Raw genomic sequence first — 15,157 nt, 5'->3', positions numbered from 1 at the left:
CAGCAATCAGCTAAGACACAATCAGCAGCACAATTCACATATAAGTGAGAATAATATGCAGCCTACAGCAGCACATTTTAGCAAGCATTAATACAACAGTAAACAGCAAAGGGCTGAGGGTGCTCTGAACCAAGAATACAGACTAGCTCCACCAAAGCAAGAGGAATCAACAACATGAAACACTGTGCAATACCAAAGGCAGGACAGAAATCGTCAAAAGAAAAAGCAGAAAAACTACGCCAGAAGAGGCCACACTCTATTTTAACTCAAAAAAAAAAATCACAGCACACAAAAGAAGACAGAAAGAACAAGAAGACACGGACAAGCGCAAAATTTAGGATGCGCCTGTTGTGTAAACAGGAGCGTCCTAAATTTAGCGACCATCCATGTATTTGCGCTTGTCCTGTCTTCTTTTGTGTGCTACGATTTCTTTTTAAGTACAAATCGCCAACATGCCTAAACTTATTCTCTTCTATTTAACTCCCCCATCTATTAGAATGCCTTATTCAATTAATACCTTCATAAGGAAGAGGAGGAGAGAGACTTTAATGAAACAGGAGAGGAATACCTTCATAAGGTTACTGCACAGGACACTAAACCCCCAAAACAGTGCATTCGCCAGATAAAATGTCCATAATGCATAGCGTAGTACTTTTTTTTTTTAGACACTTGAACAAACAGCGATCATAATCTGATGCAGTGCCTGCCATCACAAAAAAATGCGCGCTTAGAAAATTTTTATTGAGTTGCCCATCTAGGTCCATCTCAACGAAGCAAAAGCTTCGCAATATTTGAAAACCAGCAACTTTGAGGCTACTGTAAAACTTGACCAATAATGATGAATGCAAGTGCTACACAGGAAGGATCACACATGAAGCAGCATTTAGTACTCAGGTGTGTAATGTGGCACTCATATGGAACACAAAGCCACTAAACAAATACTACCTCTATTACACGTTCATAGCAAACCAAGATTATTTGTGAATTATAAACATTTAACAACTTGTACCAATGTTACTAACAAAAGGCTGTTGCTTTCTAACTAAGGTGTAAGTGATCACAGGGTTTTAATCTACAGCTATACCTGAAAGAGATACTCAGTACAATTACATACACTGCCCACGTGTTTCCAAAAACAGAAGTGCAAGGTCTCTACACACCATTCACTGCATTTCATGCACAGTGGGATGCATTTTCTCACAAGAGAAGTTTTTTCAATGAGGCTGTTTTTATTTCCTATGCTCTCAACAAGATTGGCGACATCTGTGACATCAAGCACTAATGGGCTAGTCTTTAGTAGTACTTTGTGACAACAGACATCTACACAACTAAACTTGGTATCAGTAGTGGTAATAACAGTAATAAATTGGTGTTTTGTGGTGCAGCAGCCATTCAGGATATAATGTACCACGCTGTACTTAGCCACTACAGTCACACATGGATCAATAATTAAGCAATCTATTATCATGTCACATGAGTGATGTATACAAACACTGATGGTATCATGAGGGGCTTTCTCTAATTCTATGTATCACAGAAAAATGAAAACTGCAGCAAGGACAAATGGTCTAATGAAGTCTCAGTAGTTTACTGTACAACATGCAACAGCAGCAAATTCAATTTAGAGTCCCTTCAACTAAGCAACTAAGACCGGAGAAAAAAACTGGAATGTTTAAGTTCAATTCCCACTGATAGCATCACGGCAACCCAACAAAACTCACTCTTCGTTGGCAAGGATGCCTGGGGCGGAGGAGGTGGTGGAGGTGATGGAGGTTCCCTAACAACCTTGTTGATGATGCCATACACAGCAAGTGTGATAGCACTATACCAGCCACGCAAAACTAGGCCATCAGTTGGAATCTGTAAGAAAATGCACACACATCAAAAATAACATATCCCTAAGTTTGAAAATGTCTCAGAAAAGGACTAAAACAGAATCTGTGGCAGAAAGATGCAAATTATGTTAGCACAAGCTGTCAACAGAACAGACTAGGTCATAATTGAAGCACACAAAAGTACAGTGTGCAACACATAAACTAAGTGAAAGTGTACAAAACAGACAACCGAACAGCAATCACATTTTAAAGTAACCTTTCTTACTGTACAATGCTCATCCATTCAATGCACTTTCATTAAAGTATAAAGCACTATTGACATCAATGTGAAAAGATGCCATTTTGACATACATAAGCGGCATGAAATGTCCACCAGATATACAAGGGTTAATGGTTTCATATGTCAATAAACAACTGTTACAAATTTTGAAATAAGCATTTGTTGCTGAATTAAGCCACAGCAAAACAAACTTGCTGCAAAATATGTGCAACAACTTCTAACCTAGTGAAGCATGCATTTCATTAAAGGGACTATGCAATAAATTAATTGAGATTATGTAAAACAGAGGAGAGATAGGCATTTCATCACTCGCCACCCCAATGCAAGAATTTTTGAGCTAGCATCAATAACAACGAAGATATAGACGATTAAAAATTATGCTCCTCCTCTCCCCCTCAACTCGTACATGCGAGGCACCAGAAAAAAATAAAGAAAACAGCTCTGGGACTGGGCCCCGCCCATGAATACATCATCCGCTGACGTTCCTTTTGCAAATTCCGATTGTCGCTCCTAGCACCCCAGCAGCAGCGTCGGCGGTGTGACTGCGGCGTGCGTCGGGTTTCTTTGCTTGCCGTCTGTTGTAGTTAGCAGTAATGGACCCCGACCTCGAGGCGCGACTGCTCGCTCTTACGGTCGCGATGGGCATCGAGCCCTATGCGTTCACGCCGTGCCGGTTGAACGCCAGCGACGACAGTAGCGACTCGGCGAGCCACTGCAAGTGGCTCCGGAACTCTCGACAGAAGGAGGCAGCAGAGGAAAATTGAAACCATATGCGCGAAGGCAATGCCCTGGCTCGCGCTTGCCCAAAAGGGTCGCACGGCGGCACGAGCAGACGATTTTAACGGCTACCGGAAGTGTGCCCATGACGTCATGGCTGCTGTGGCTCCAGCGAATGACAGCGTGTGGTGGCCTGGTGACGTCATCGGTATAGTGACGTCTTTTTTCACAATTTTAGTTTCAAAATCGGTCACTACGAGCACACCAATCGGCCCGCGAATTTTAAAAAACACGGTATTTAAAAATTCATAATAAATTGCCGGCTCAGTTCCGAAGACTGATACTTGGTGTGAATGCTTCTTAGCATCATTTCTAAGCATTGAAAACATTTACAAGCGACTTTTTATTCACTGCATAGTCCCTTTTAAAGAGACACTGGCCACAGCTTCATCCAACTTTTGGTTTTAGTAAAAAGCAGTTCTGTGGGCCTTTCTGGCTACAGTGATGTTTGACTGGCAACAAAAGAAGCTTTTATTGCTGAGAAAATTGTATTTTAAAACTTTGCATCATTCGATCCAAACCCGTGATGTCAAGAAGACATAAATAGACTCTGTGATAACCGTTTGGAAGTGACTAGCCAGGCCTCATCATCATCATCATCATCAGCCTTACTACACCCACTGCAGGGCAAAGGCCTCTCCCATGTCTCTCCAATTAACCCTATCCTTTGCCAGCTGCATCCACCCTTTGCCTGCAAACTTCTTAATCTCATCCGCCCACCTAACCTTCTGCCGCCCCCTGCTACGCTTACTTTCTCTTGGAACCCACTCCGTTACCCTTAAAGACCAGCGGTTATCTTGCCTTCGCATTACATGCCCTGCCCAAGCCCATTTCTTTCTCTTGATTTCGACTAGGATGTCATTAACCCGTGTTTGTTCCCTCACCCACTCTGCCCGCTTCCGATCTCTTAACGTTACACCTATCATTTTTCTTTCCATGGCTCGCTGCGTTGTCCTTAAGTTAAGTTAAGCCAGGCCTCAGGTGTCTGCAAAAAAAAAAAAGTTTAGTCTTGGCATACCAAAGCTTTCTTGCGAAAAAGGCCTGTGATGGTGAGACCTACGTTAGTACATAAAAGCTCCATTTAACCTGAAAGTAGCGTCAATTACAATGCCGCAATCTATTGATACATGTCAACATCAGGCCAGGCACATCTTGGAATATATCAGCTACATTACTGACAGACATCAGAAATGGAAATTATGAACACAGCGCTCTGTCAATAACTTAGCGTGCAATAAATAAAAAAACCTGAAGTATTATAAGCTAAAGTAATGCCCCCGGTTTGTGGCAAACCACAACAGAGGCCTCCCAAATAACTTCAACCTACTAGCCCTTCTTCACAAGATCTGGGGCCTCAGCGGTTGAGCAAAAAATTTGTGTGCTTCACAAAAGATTGGCTGAAAACAAATGGATGTGAATTCGACAGGTGCAGTCCACTTCCACAAGGCACCAACTGCACATATGAAGTAGGAGGTGTGCACTTGCAGCTTCCACTTGCACCTGTCACTAACAAGAACTGCACATTCACGGCACAAGTTGGCAGTCTGTTTTCAATCAGTGAAGCTTGGAAGAGGGCATGCATGTGCAAAACACCGTGTGAAAAAGGCAAATTGACATTTCTTAGCAAGTAGAGGTGTGCAAATATAAAATTTACAGTTGCAAAGTGGATACAAATAGCAAATGGTTTCAAATATCAGTGTAGCTAGTTCAAACTAAAGACAAACGCTTTTCCACATAACACAGCTATGAAAAGAAACAGCAAAATGCAAACAAATTTTGTTTTCACTCGCCATCAGCATAATTTACGATACCTTTAAAGGCCCACCAGGCATTAAATCAAAGATCGGAAATCACATAATATTAATAGTAATAGACTATCTTGTAGACTATAATAGTTTATTTGCAATCCTTTGGATAACTATTGCATTCAGTGAAAAAAAAAAGTCTAATTTCACAGTTGGCTTAATGTTCGCATAAAAAAAAAAACCTTACTGAACGCTGTCCTGAAGCACCACAAGATGGCCAGATACCTCCTTACTGCAGGAGTGACATCAGCGGTCAATTATCAGAGGGGCTAGACGCAGGGGACTGCTAGCAAGATGCAACAAAAGGGCTCACGGGATGGACACAACCTGAGCTGTAATACGAGCAGCTGTAATACGCTCCCTCACAACAACTAAAGACAAAGCGTTGGTTGTGCAATGCCACTCCAAACGCAGCATTCACGACGACAAGTAGCCTGCTCAGAATTCACGTATCAGTTTCGCCGGAATGCAAGCCCTGTGAATGGCCCCAAATGCTGTCACGAACTGAATGCATGAAAGCAGAACAAAGCTGTTAAATGCCACAGCGCGCGAATTGTCGGACATGCTGCGACTGCATGGGCTGGCTTCAAGGCTGACATTTCTGCTGTAAGCTTTTTTTCTTGTTCTCTATGGCCTAAGACCCGCAATTTCTTGATTCTAATGATGAAAATTGACAATGGTCAAAGTGGTCACTGCGAAGCAATTGCAGTAGCACACACGCACCCCAACTTCGCCTGTTTCACTACCCTCTACAAACCAGGCCACTTCCGTGCGTGCTGTGTATCTTATCATAGGGTCAGTGATCTAAAACGAAAGGATCGCTACCGGTCAGATTCACAGCCAGTTGTCACCTGCATTGTGGCCAAATGCAATGATATGTTGCACAATGCTGCACTTCATTTTCTGACATGCAAGCGCCCAGCTGCTGCTCTCGATAGCAATCAGTGCATTGATTATATGCAAGGCCTAGCATAATCGTGCACAAGCTTTTGACCTATGCTTGCCAGACGATTTTGTGAGGAATGAGCAAGTTAACTCTCATGACAAGTTGACTCGCATGACAAATGTCGCGATGTTTTGCTGCAAGTTTCCGCAAATTTAGATGAACAGGCAATTCGTAATTTCTCCATTTTTAGGAGGATGGTTGATGGGGCTTTATGTCCCAAAGCAACTCGGGCTATGAGAGATGCCGTAGTGAAGGGCTCCGGATAATTTTGACCACCTGGGGTTCTTTAAAGTGCACTGATATCGCACAGCACACAGGTCCCCAGCATTTTGTCTCCAACGACATGCAACCACCACGGCCAGGATCGAACCTGTGCCTTTTGTGTCAGCAACCAAGCACAATAACCACTGAGCCACCACAGTGGCTTAATGTTTAGGAGGTTTGAATAGTTTTAATAGTGAAAGTGCGGTACAAGTCAAACAGCAAATTCTATTCGCAAATTACTTGCAGTTTCATATATTCACACACCCCTATTAACAAGTCTAAAATCAGAGTATATAGGCCTTTACATATGATCCTATTCTATATATAGGGTGATTTGTTTTTAATGCTAACAGACCTTTATTTTTAAACTCGCCAGCGATATGCCAGGGCAGTTTGTGCAGGTGCAATATACAGCAAAGCAAACATTATATACGAACATGACATTATACAGTTATATTAAATAATTAAAATTAACTGATCAACTTTTTTAGTTTTGATTTTAAGGGGCAATATTATATAGTGAAATTATATAGGCCATCAACATTGAAAGTGAGTACAGTTTTTAAATCTTCTTAACGGGCAATGTGGTTCAAAATTTCTAACGTCAAAAATACACATTTGAAGGCTCACTGAGCAGGCTCTCCTGCATTCATATATATATATAAAAGGGCTTCGCTGCACGTGGTGTTGTCACCGAAAGTTCAATTCTTCTATATATCATCAAATACCTAAACAGCATCTGTATTTGATGCCTAAGAAATATAAACGATGCCATTTTATAAATACGCAATGAAAGAAAGCCAAATGCGTATTTTTGACATTCGATATTTCAAACCACATCGCCAACTAAGAAAATCTAAAAACTGGGCTCACCTTCCATGTGGGTGGCCTCCAATTTTGCAATATATTAATTTGCATTATTTTGCAAGAGCATTTGCAAAAGAAGCTGCATAAAATAGAAGCAAGAAAGGAGTGCTTACCTTCTTTGTCATGAACTGAATTTCAGCATTCTGCTTGTATTCAAAACTGAAAAGTGATTCCAGAAACACTTACTACTCACAAATTAAATGAACACATCACAAATGCATTAACCTTGCATATTGCAAATTTAAAAATGTCTCCGTTATTCTACCACATCCTATTACCTAAGCTAGAAAAATGTAGAGCTGAGAAGTGTGTTCACATTTATGGCTAAATAATTGCAATGCAAAACACTAGACAAATACTGGGATTTACTGCACTGTTCCATGACAACATGAAAACAATACACTAATATCATCCAAAAGCAAAACATCTCAAATGTTTTTTTAATGCAGCATATGCTGCAACCTCTTTCTTTATTGCAGCCTTTTAGCCTAGCGTCAAGAATAAAGTGAGAGAAGTGCACGTAGCCAACAAAAGTATTCTCCACATTCCCCTGCGTGTGCTAAAATGTATCTTGAGTACTTTCATGATGCACCCATATTTAGACTGCAGGTCCTAGCAATACCACAATGCCTACAATTCTGCCAGAAAAACAGTACACAAAACTAAAGATATTACCGTATTTACTCAAGTAATGAACCCACCTTTTTCCCCCAGAAAAATTTACATCAATATGATGGGAGGGTACATTACACACAGAAAAAAAAAATTGTTGACAGATGTTTTTGTAAAAGCTGAAATTTCATATCATACGTTTATCCATCCGTCCGTCCACCTGCTTGCCTGCCTGCTTGCCCTTCTGTCTATCCATTTGTTCGCTTGTCTGCCTGCTTGCCCATCCGCCCGTCCACCTGTCTGAACGTCCGCTTGCCCGCCCACCCGCCCGTCAACAAAAGTCCATGGTCGACAAGTTTTGTCCACACGTTACCCATTTTCACGTCACCATGTATAGCATCGCTTGCTTCAAAATATATCTGCTTGTAACGGCGCGATCTGACTATTTTGTGTTAGTCAACGGCACTAGCCAACCATGGTGAAATAAAGCAAACATGCTGAACACAGGCCCTGAAGGTCAGGTGTGAGCTTTTTACAGCAGGTTAAAAAAAAAAAGTAAATTCTCAATGACAAAACCGGAGTGTGGCTTCATTATATGAGTGGGTTCATTAAGCGAGTAAATACAGTAATTAACACCTCAAGAGAAGCACTAAAAAGACCCACAAGGCAAAGAAGTGACAGCAATAGCCACACTGCACCCACGCTGCTGCTGGAACCATGAGTGCAGCCACTTCTCCAACGTCCTTCGGACCACATCACGACCATATCACGATCATAGACTGTGCACTCTCAAGAGCACAGCAGAGCTCTGCTCTTGACAGTATGCCACCTGGCACTCTCCACCAGGCTTTCAGGTGGCATTAGATGGCACATTCCCCAGCATGTGAGCAAAGTAGGTGCAAACAAACGATTGCGCACTTACTCTGCCACTATGCCTGCTTTGACAACTGAGTCTCTCTGGAGGCAGCACTATGTCACTAGGACTCATGTCCACTAATGGAGGCCCAAGATTCTGGAACCAGGGCCTTAGCTGAGAATGCCATCAGGGCCCTCCTCAAATATTTAAGAGCTACAGGCTTCAGCAGCAAGTTGTAGACAGAATTTGGCCATCCTTTGTTTTCATACACAACAACGAACAACAGGGACACACTTCGAATATTCGAATTAACCAACCACAGCAATAAAATTGACCCAGGCAGAAAATTCCTTGAGGGAACACGCCCTTTACTGGGCAAACCTTTACTGGACAAACTTTGTGATTACCGTGTATTGCAGCGTAAAGTTGACTGGCCAACTCATAGCCCTTGCTGACCAAAATGAAAGTCAACGCTTACCCCCACCCCCACTTACTTCGTCTCGCCGCCACATTTAGTTTTGTGCCACCTGGCATTGCAACTCAAAGCAACAAACATGTAACATTGCAACCACAAGGACAGCAGTCTGAAGACAATGGAGATGAAATGCGAGAAAGCAGTGTCCCACACTGCCTCCACACTCGCCTGCGGCGCGACTCACTCGCGGCAACCTGAACTGCAAATGGTCCTGTAGTTTCGGATTCCAGCGTGAAGCAATTATCGGAATCAGAAGTTTGCCCTCGCACTACCCACCGCTCACAGAATCAATCTACATACAAATCAACAACTTCTTGTGATGCAAGGAGCCCCATGTGTCCTGCCGGGGATGGGCACAGTCACGGAGTGCTTACTACGTGGCGCTCGTCCAAAACTACCTCAGACCCTCAAATAACTCGACTCTGTGTATATGTGGGCCCCAAATTTTAGGATGGTAGTTTGTTTTTTTTTTTTGAGGAAAGGTCAGCCTAACCCTCTTACCACGATATACTACTCAAAGAAATGACGCAAGCTGGAACTAAGCGCAGTCAACCGGTCGCGGGCACATAGCAAGAATGGTTGCGTCACAGGACACACTGACACTCTTAGGAGTGGGAGGTGCTTTGATGCCAGCACCTCCACCGTGCCTTGACAAAGCGCTGAGAGGATATTACTTTGAAACTGGTGTCTATGTCTGCACTGCAGTGAAGCACGTCTTCTCTTCTGCCAGCACATGCTTCAGCAGTCTGCAAGCCATACCAGATTGGTTTTTGTGCTGAGAGTATGGAGTTGGGGCACTTCGCATATCAGGCATCAGCACTGCTGATTGGCATCGCTATGCAGCACCACCTTACGGTTTCAAGGGGCCATCGCTTCACCGGTTTGCAGCGAAATCGGGATCGGACATCTTCGCAGAGCATCTCAGATTTTCCAATTAACCGGGATGGTGCATGCCACCGCTTCGAATTATCCAGGATTACTAATTATCCGAGTTCGAATTATCGAGGTTTTACTGTATGGCTCGGGGGCATTAGGGCAATTACATTCTCTTTGGGAAGTAGGTAAATGTGGGAGCTTCCAGTCACGGCACGCTGTGGCAAATATGCCATTTATGCCAAAGAAAACCCTCACACAGCTACCAGTATCAGCTACCAGCTATGTGTTCACTCTTCTCCACGATGGCATCCAGTAAAATGCCACCACTGCCACATGGCTCAAGGGAAGCAGCAGACACAAGAGAAGAACAATGACAGGATTCCAGCCAGATCAGAAGGAAAAGCAGCAGGTAGATATCTATATATCTATGGCCATTAGCTTCTACTGCAGTAGTGCAGTGTATGCAGACCAATTATACCTCTTGCTAAATATTTCTACACATATCACAAACATTTTTTAACTCCCTCCGGGTAAGGTAGGTATCATTTCGTTCTTTATCCGAATCTTGGCATTACAAGAAAACATCAGCAGCTCAAACATCACACCATCAATCCTTTATTGCTCTCAGTTGAATTCATAAATCTTACCTACTCAACAATTTTTTTTCTTTTCTTTTGGCATATTCACTGTGTATCCGATAATGTTTAGGGAAGCATGCATCATAGTAAGAGAAAGTAAGTGATCTTCTGTGCTAGCAGCATATGAAAAGGAGCTATAAAAAATGCCATTCACCCAGGAGATACCAGCGTTAAGAGAAGTTTTTACTACCTTCCAAGTTTTTCAAAAGTACTTGCGTTCCGCTTGCTTAGGTCATTTACAAAAAACTCTACTTGAAATTCTGAAGGATTGGTGGCCCTGCAAAAGAAATAATGCATATATATTTATTGAACTGGCAATTTTTCATTGTTAATAATACATACTGACCAGGGTATATATCTCTACGCTTATCAATAATTCTTTATACTGCTGGTTTACCTGCACTCAATTTTCAAACATAGATCTGGTTCACGCTTCAGCAAGACTGGCAATAGAACTAACGAAGTTCATGGGCACTTGCTTAGTTTATGCAATATAAATGGAAAAGTTAACTCAGCCAACTTTGTGGACTAGAATAACCATCTGCTGAGAAGAGATGAAACCAGCAACACAAGGAGCTGAGCTTAACAGCTTTGCAAGCTGAGCAGATGTTTTGGAAATTCTGTCCCGCCTGGTCATTTGAAATGAAACAGTAATATGTATAGCATACTAGTATATTAGTAACGTATTGCAGTTTTACTGCTATGTAGCATAATTACTACATTAGTAATGCATTACAGTTTTGCTTCTATGTGAAACAGATTTGTAATATTAATAAAATGCAGGGCATATTACTAGATAGCATAACCTAGCACAGCATAGCATATAGTCCTATTATGCAGAGCATTTTACAGACAGCACAGTAATTGCATAGCAACATGCTAGTCATAATGATGCTGCTGACTGTGGCCCTACTGTGACTCTGCTCATTGCGCCACTAGCCTTGACCATTCCCAGCAGGTGGAGACACTGGCCCAACACACTTGGCTAAAATGTCTCTTCCAAGGACTCGACTTGCAGCCGTTCTCCATTTCTGCCACATGAACTAGGCACGTCCCAACACCAGTATTACTATACAAAGAAGATCTCAAACCTCTGTTCGAAATATCAGTGCAAACAAAAGAGCAGTAGTATAGAAGCATTCTTCACAGATGACTAGACAAATATGTAGATTAAGTGTGCATCAACTGCAACAAAAGAAGGGAAAGTAAAGCTTACAACCTCAAACGCAAAGGTGCATTGATCAGAAATGCTGCCATTTAAAGGTGACAAATACAAAAACCTCTTAACAGTGGCCATACATGCACTATGCCTTATCATTTTGTTCCCCAGCTGACTTTTCAGTCGATACGACATGCAAGATTCTACTGCCTGAAATAGCCAGTACGCTCAATCACCCTAACTCATTCTCACTCTTTCACATTCTCAATTTCATCTATTTCAGTGATACAATGGCTTCCAAACAAGAAAATGCACCATATTATTGGCAGCTTTCAATAGCACTTATCAAGATGTGATATCAAATCATACACTCAGACACAATAACACACCATATTTAATTGTAACAAGCACACTTACACACCAATTGTCGAATGCATCTCGCCTTGCAAATTCCGCTGATTGCAGGCATCTAGCTTATATACTGAAGACAGCACATGAATCCAACAGTTCCGCAATATTCCCATTAACTCTGTTTGTAAGATTCACATCTCTGAAGTGAGCAGCTCTAAATGATTAACAACAGAGTCCCTTTTTCATAAGGCTGCCCACAGTATAAGGAAAAGCAATTCAGATTTTCTAAACTGCTTTCAGCCCTCTTTTAGTGCTCAAACTTCATTTGTTTCAAGGCTGAATTAAAAGTCAATAATGTTCACTGAACTCCTCAATACATGACACTTGTTTATATAAGGAATGGCCATCAGACAACAAAGATGGTCATATACATGGAACTCACCCCAGCCTGTGTCCACCAGGAAAGTCTGCCTGCACCCTTGTTCCTAATGGAATAATCCGAATTTCGTGAATGTAGACAGGCTTTGGGAACTGAACCAAGTCCAAATTTGTCTCCTGGAAGTAGCAAAACATAATGGCGTGATTATGTAAATTCTTGCTGCACAAATGGTTGTTACAAGAATATAAAAGTATGCCATATAATCTGTGTGGTCATCACCATTATATCAGAACAACTTCATCCATGCTAGTGTCACCTAATACCAATCCTATAATAATAGCAAAATTGACACCACAAAGCATTATTGCAGGCTACTTAATACATTAAATGCACTGTGGAACACAGGTAAGTAATGCTGCATAGTAAAAGTACTATGCTGTAGCAAATATTCAGACTTTTTGTTTAGTGCACAAATGTTATCTTCAAGAATGAATGCAAGGAAAAATGGTTTTTGCATCTGATTCCATAGAGGCAGCCAACCTCTATTCTAGGCAGAGTAGCTGTGACCCACCAGTTACTCCCCACATATCATGGGAATGCCACAGAACAGGATACGGAGTTCATTCAGTGCTATTGGGCTCATGAATGCACCTGGTCCAAAGCTTCTTGTCAGCGATTCTCTCTCCATTTGAAAAGCACAGTAAAAAATATGCTAGCATAAATAAGTGACAGCTGGCACCATATACAAATTCAATAGCTCTCAGTTACTAACTGCCCAATAGACTAATGATTAACTTTTAATTAGTTGTCTACATGGCACCTAACAGAATCCAAATCTTGTGCTTGGCTGTACACCAGTTGCAGAGGTTCACAATAAAACTGCGTCTTCTACAGAGGTAAAAAAAATGTTGCAGCCAAACACCATACAGAGAAAAGAGACAAAATAATTGAGAAAAGGTCTTCAAAACTTGCAGATTCTCCAGAGAAGCCATTCAAGTGTTTGTCATGCACTGATGCTTGACAAAAATAGAAGCCCTCCAGCAATAAATGAACATCATTAATACAGTATACGATGTTATGGGAAGTGTTGTTTGAATATCAAGCTTTCAGTAATATGTTTTTGTTTTTTTACCACCAATGATGTGGAGCCATTCACAAACAACATTCAACTGTCTATCACACCAACTGCTCCCTCTTTTCAGTTCAGAAAAAAACCAAACTTTGAGGTTTCAGAGAAAGCCATGAAGGCCTTTGTCAATATTTAAATGGTAAGCAATATGAAACAGGTCACTTGTAGGTCGTTCAATCTAGGAACAAGTTTCAAACAGCCTACACCAAGCACAAGTCCAAAGCCGTTTGTGGCACCTTTTGGCAGCCGAAGAAAGCAGCCGTAGGCAGTAACTCACTGATGGGTCACAACCCATCTGATATACACCACATGTCGGTCATGACACATGTGGTTCAACCTGTAAAACATAGTTGGCAGAGAGTATGTCAAAAAAAATCAACATATGAGGAAGGTAATTCTTAATATGCAATGTTATGAGGCATGTGGAGTTTGACATCCCTAATATCTTTGGGACAGCTATGAGAGGTGCCACACAGTGGAGGGCTGCACATTATGTTCAACTACCTGGGGTTCTTTACTTCCATATTCATTTCACTTCCATCTAAATGCATCCACCATGGACAAGACTTGACCCTGCGAACTTCAGCTCAGCTGCCAGACACCATAGCTACAGAACCATCTCTGCTCAAATGAATCATGCCTCATTGCTTAGCTACCCAAACAAAACCAGCTATATCCAAGCTCTCTCACAGTACTGCTTCCCCCTACAAACGCTGCAGTGAAGAGACAGCTTCCACCATTACATTTAGGACAAATATTTAGCGTTTTGAATGCACTTTTCAGCAACAAAGCCGCATCATCTACTGCTGAGCACAACCACAAAGAAGATACTAGATTTTATTGCTTTGTTTGAATATGCCTAAACCATCAAATGAGAATTTATATGTGGATGCATACAACTAAGAGTTACATAATTAACTGGTTATACAGTTAAATACAAAAAGCATGGGTAGGCTGCACTGTAACAGACAAGATCACAGAACATCTGAAGATATGCTAAGTAAAAACCACTCATAATACAATTTAAGTTGTTTAAAATGACCAAGAACAGAGATGCTCAGGGGCAATAATTTTTGGCACAATCAAAAGCTCAGTGTTCAAAGTGTCCAATTCCACAATGAGTTAGAAATGTAGAAATTCTTTAGAATAACTTCTGACCAGTCATCATCACCATCATCCACCTGGCTATGCCCACTGCAGGACCAAAGGTCTTTCTCATATCTCTCCAATTAGCCTTTTCCCTACTCCGAAAATGAAGAAAATTGTACCAAATTTAGTACAACTTTTTTTGCTCAGTTCATAGAGCTTTTTTTCTTAATAAAATGACGTTATTTTATACAATTCAGTATAGTTCATTTATTTCTCAAATTGCGCTAAAAAATGTTGTTTGAAGAGGGCTTCACTGCACGGCGCTAGTGTCCTGTAGGAAAAGCATCTTGCAGGGCACGATACACTATGAAAAAGAAAGAATACGAACAGAAAATAATCTAAACGGTGTAAAAAACATGCACATGAATAGCGGCTACTTTTCCACACCTCCTAAAACACAGAAGGCCGCACTCATATGGTAGAATTTGAAGCAAGGTGTGACACGGAGGCCAACTCCACGCCGTTCACACCAGTACTGCGTTTCCTTCTCATTCTTCTGTGAAGCATCTTTGTTGCCAGACTGGTAGCACACTATGCATCTCCCCGTGGGTTTTGCTTTCTTCCCTGTGGGAGGGAGTCTTCTGGGAAAACGTCTTTCCTGAATTCTCAGCAAGTTGCATTTTCCTCCCTTTGGCATCTTCTCTTCATCTAGATTTTTCAGCAGCAATTGTTCCACAAGTTTCACATGGAAATCAAGATGACTGTCTTTTCCTCCAGACCTCTGGCACAGAATAAAGGCATTGAATATAGCCGCATCCA

At 41.6% G+C, this 15,157-nt stretch overlaps 1 protein-coding gene across 1 annotated transcript in view; it reads right to left on the bottom strand.

Annotated features, from left to right (window-relative positions):
- The window catches only part of vir (VIR_N domain-containing protein), a 254,787-nt gene that overhangs the window by 230,745 nt on the left and 8,885 nt on the right, over positions 1 to 15,157 (bottom strand). The window contains 4 exon segments of the mRNA XM_077648167.1: positions 1,722 to 1,860; positions 6,888 to 6,933; positions 10,422 to 10,508; positions 12,184 to 12,296. Of these exon segments, the coding sequence (XP_077504293.1) occupies positions 1,722 to 1,860; positions 6,888 to 6,933; positions 10,422 to 10,508; positions 12,184 to 12,296 (385 nt within the window).

Source organism: Amblyomma americanum, chromosome 1 (assembly GCF_052857255.1).
Source record: "Amblyomma americanum isolate KBUSLIRL-KWMA chromosome 1, ASM5285725v1, whole genome shotgun sequence".
NCBI classification, from domain to species: Eukaryota; Metazoa; Arthropoda; class Arachnida; order Ixodida; family Ixodidae; genus Amblyomma; species Amblyomma americanum.
The sequence above is the reverse complement of the archived record's forward strand: the minus strand, read 5'-3'. Positions and strand labels throughout refer to the sequence as shown.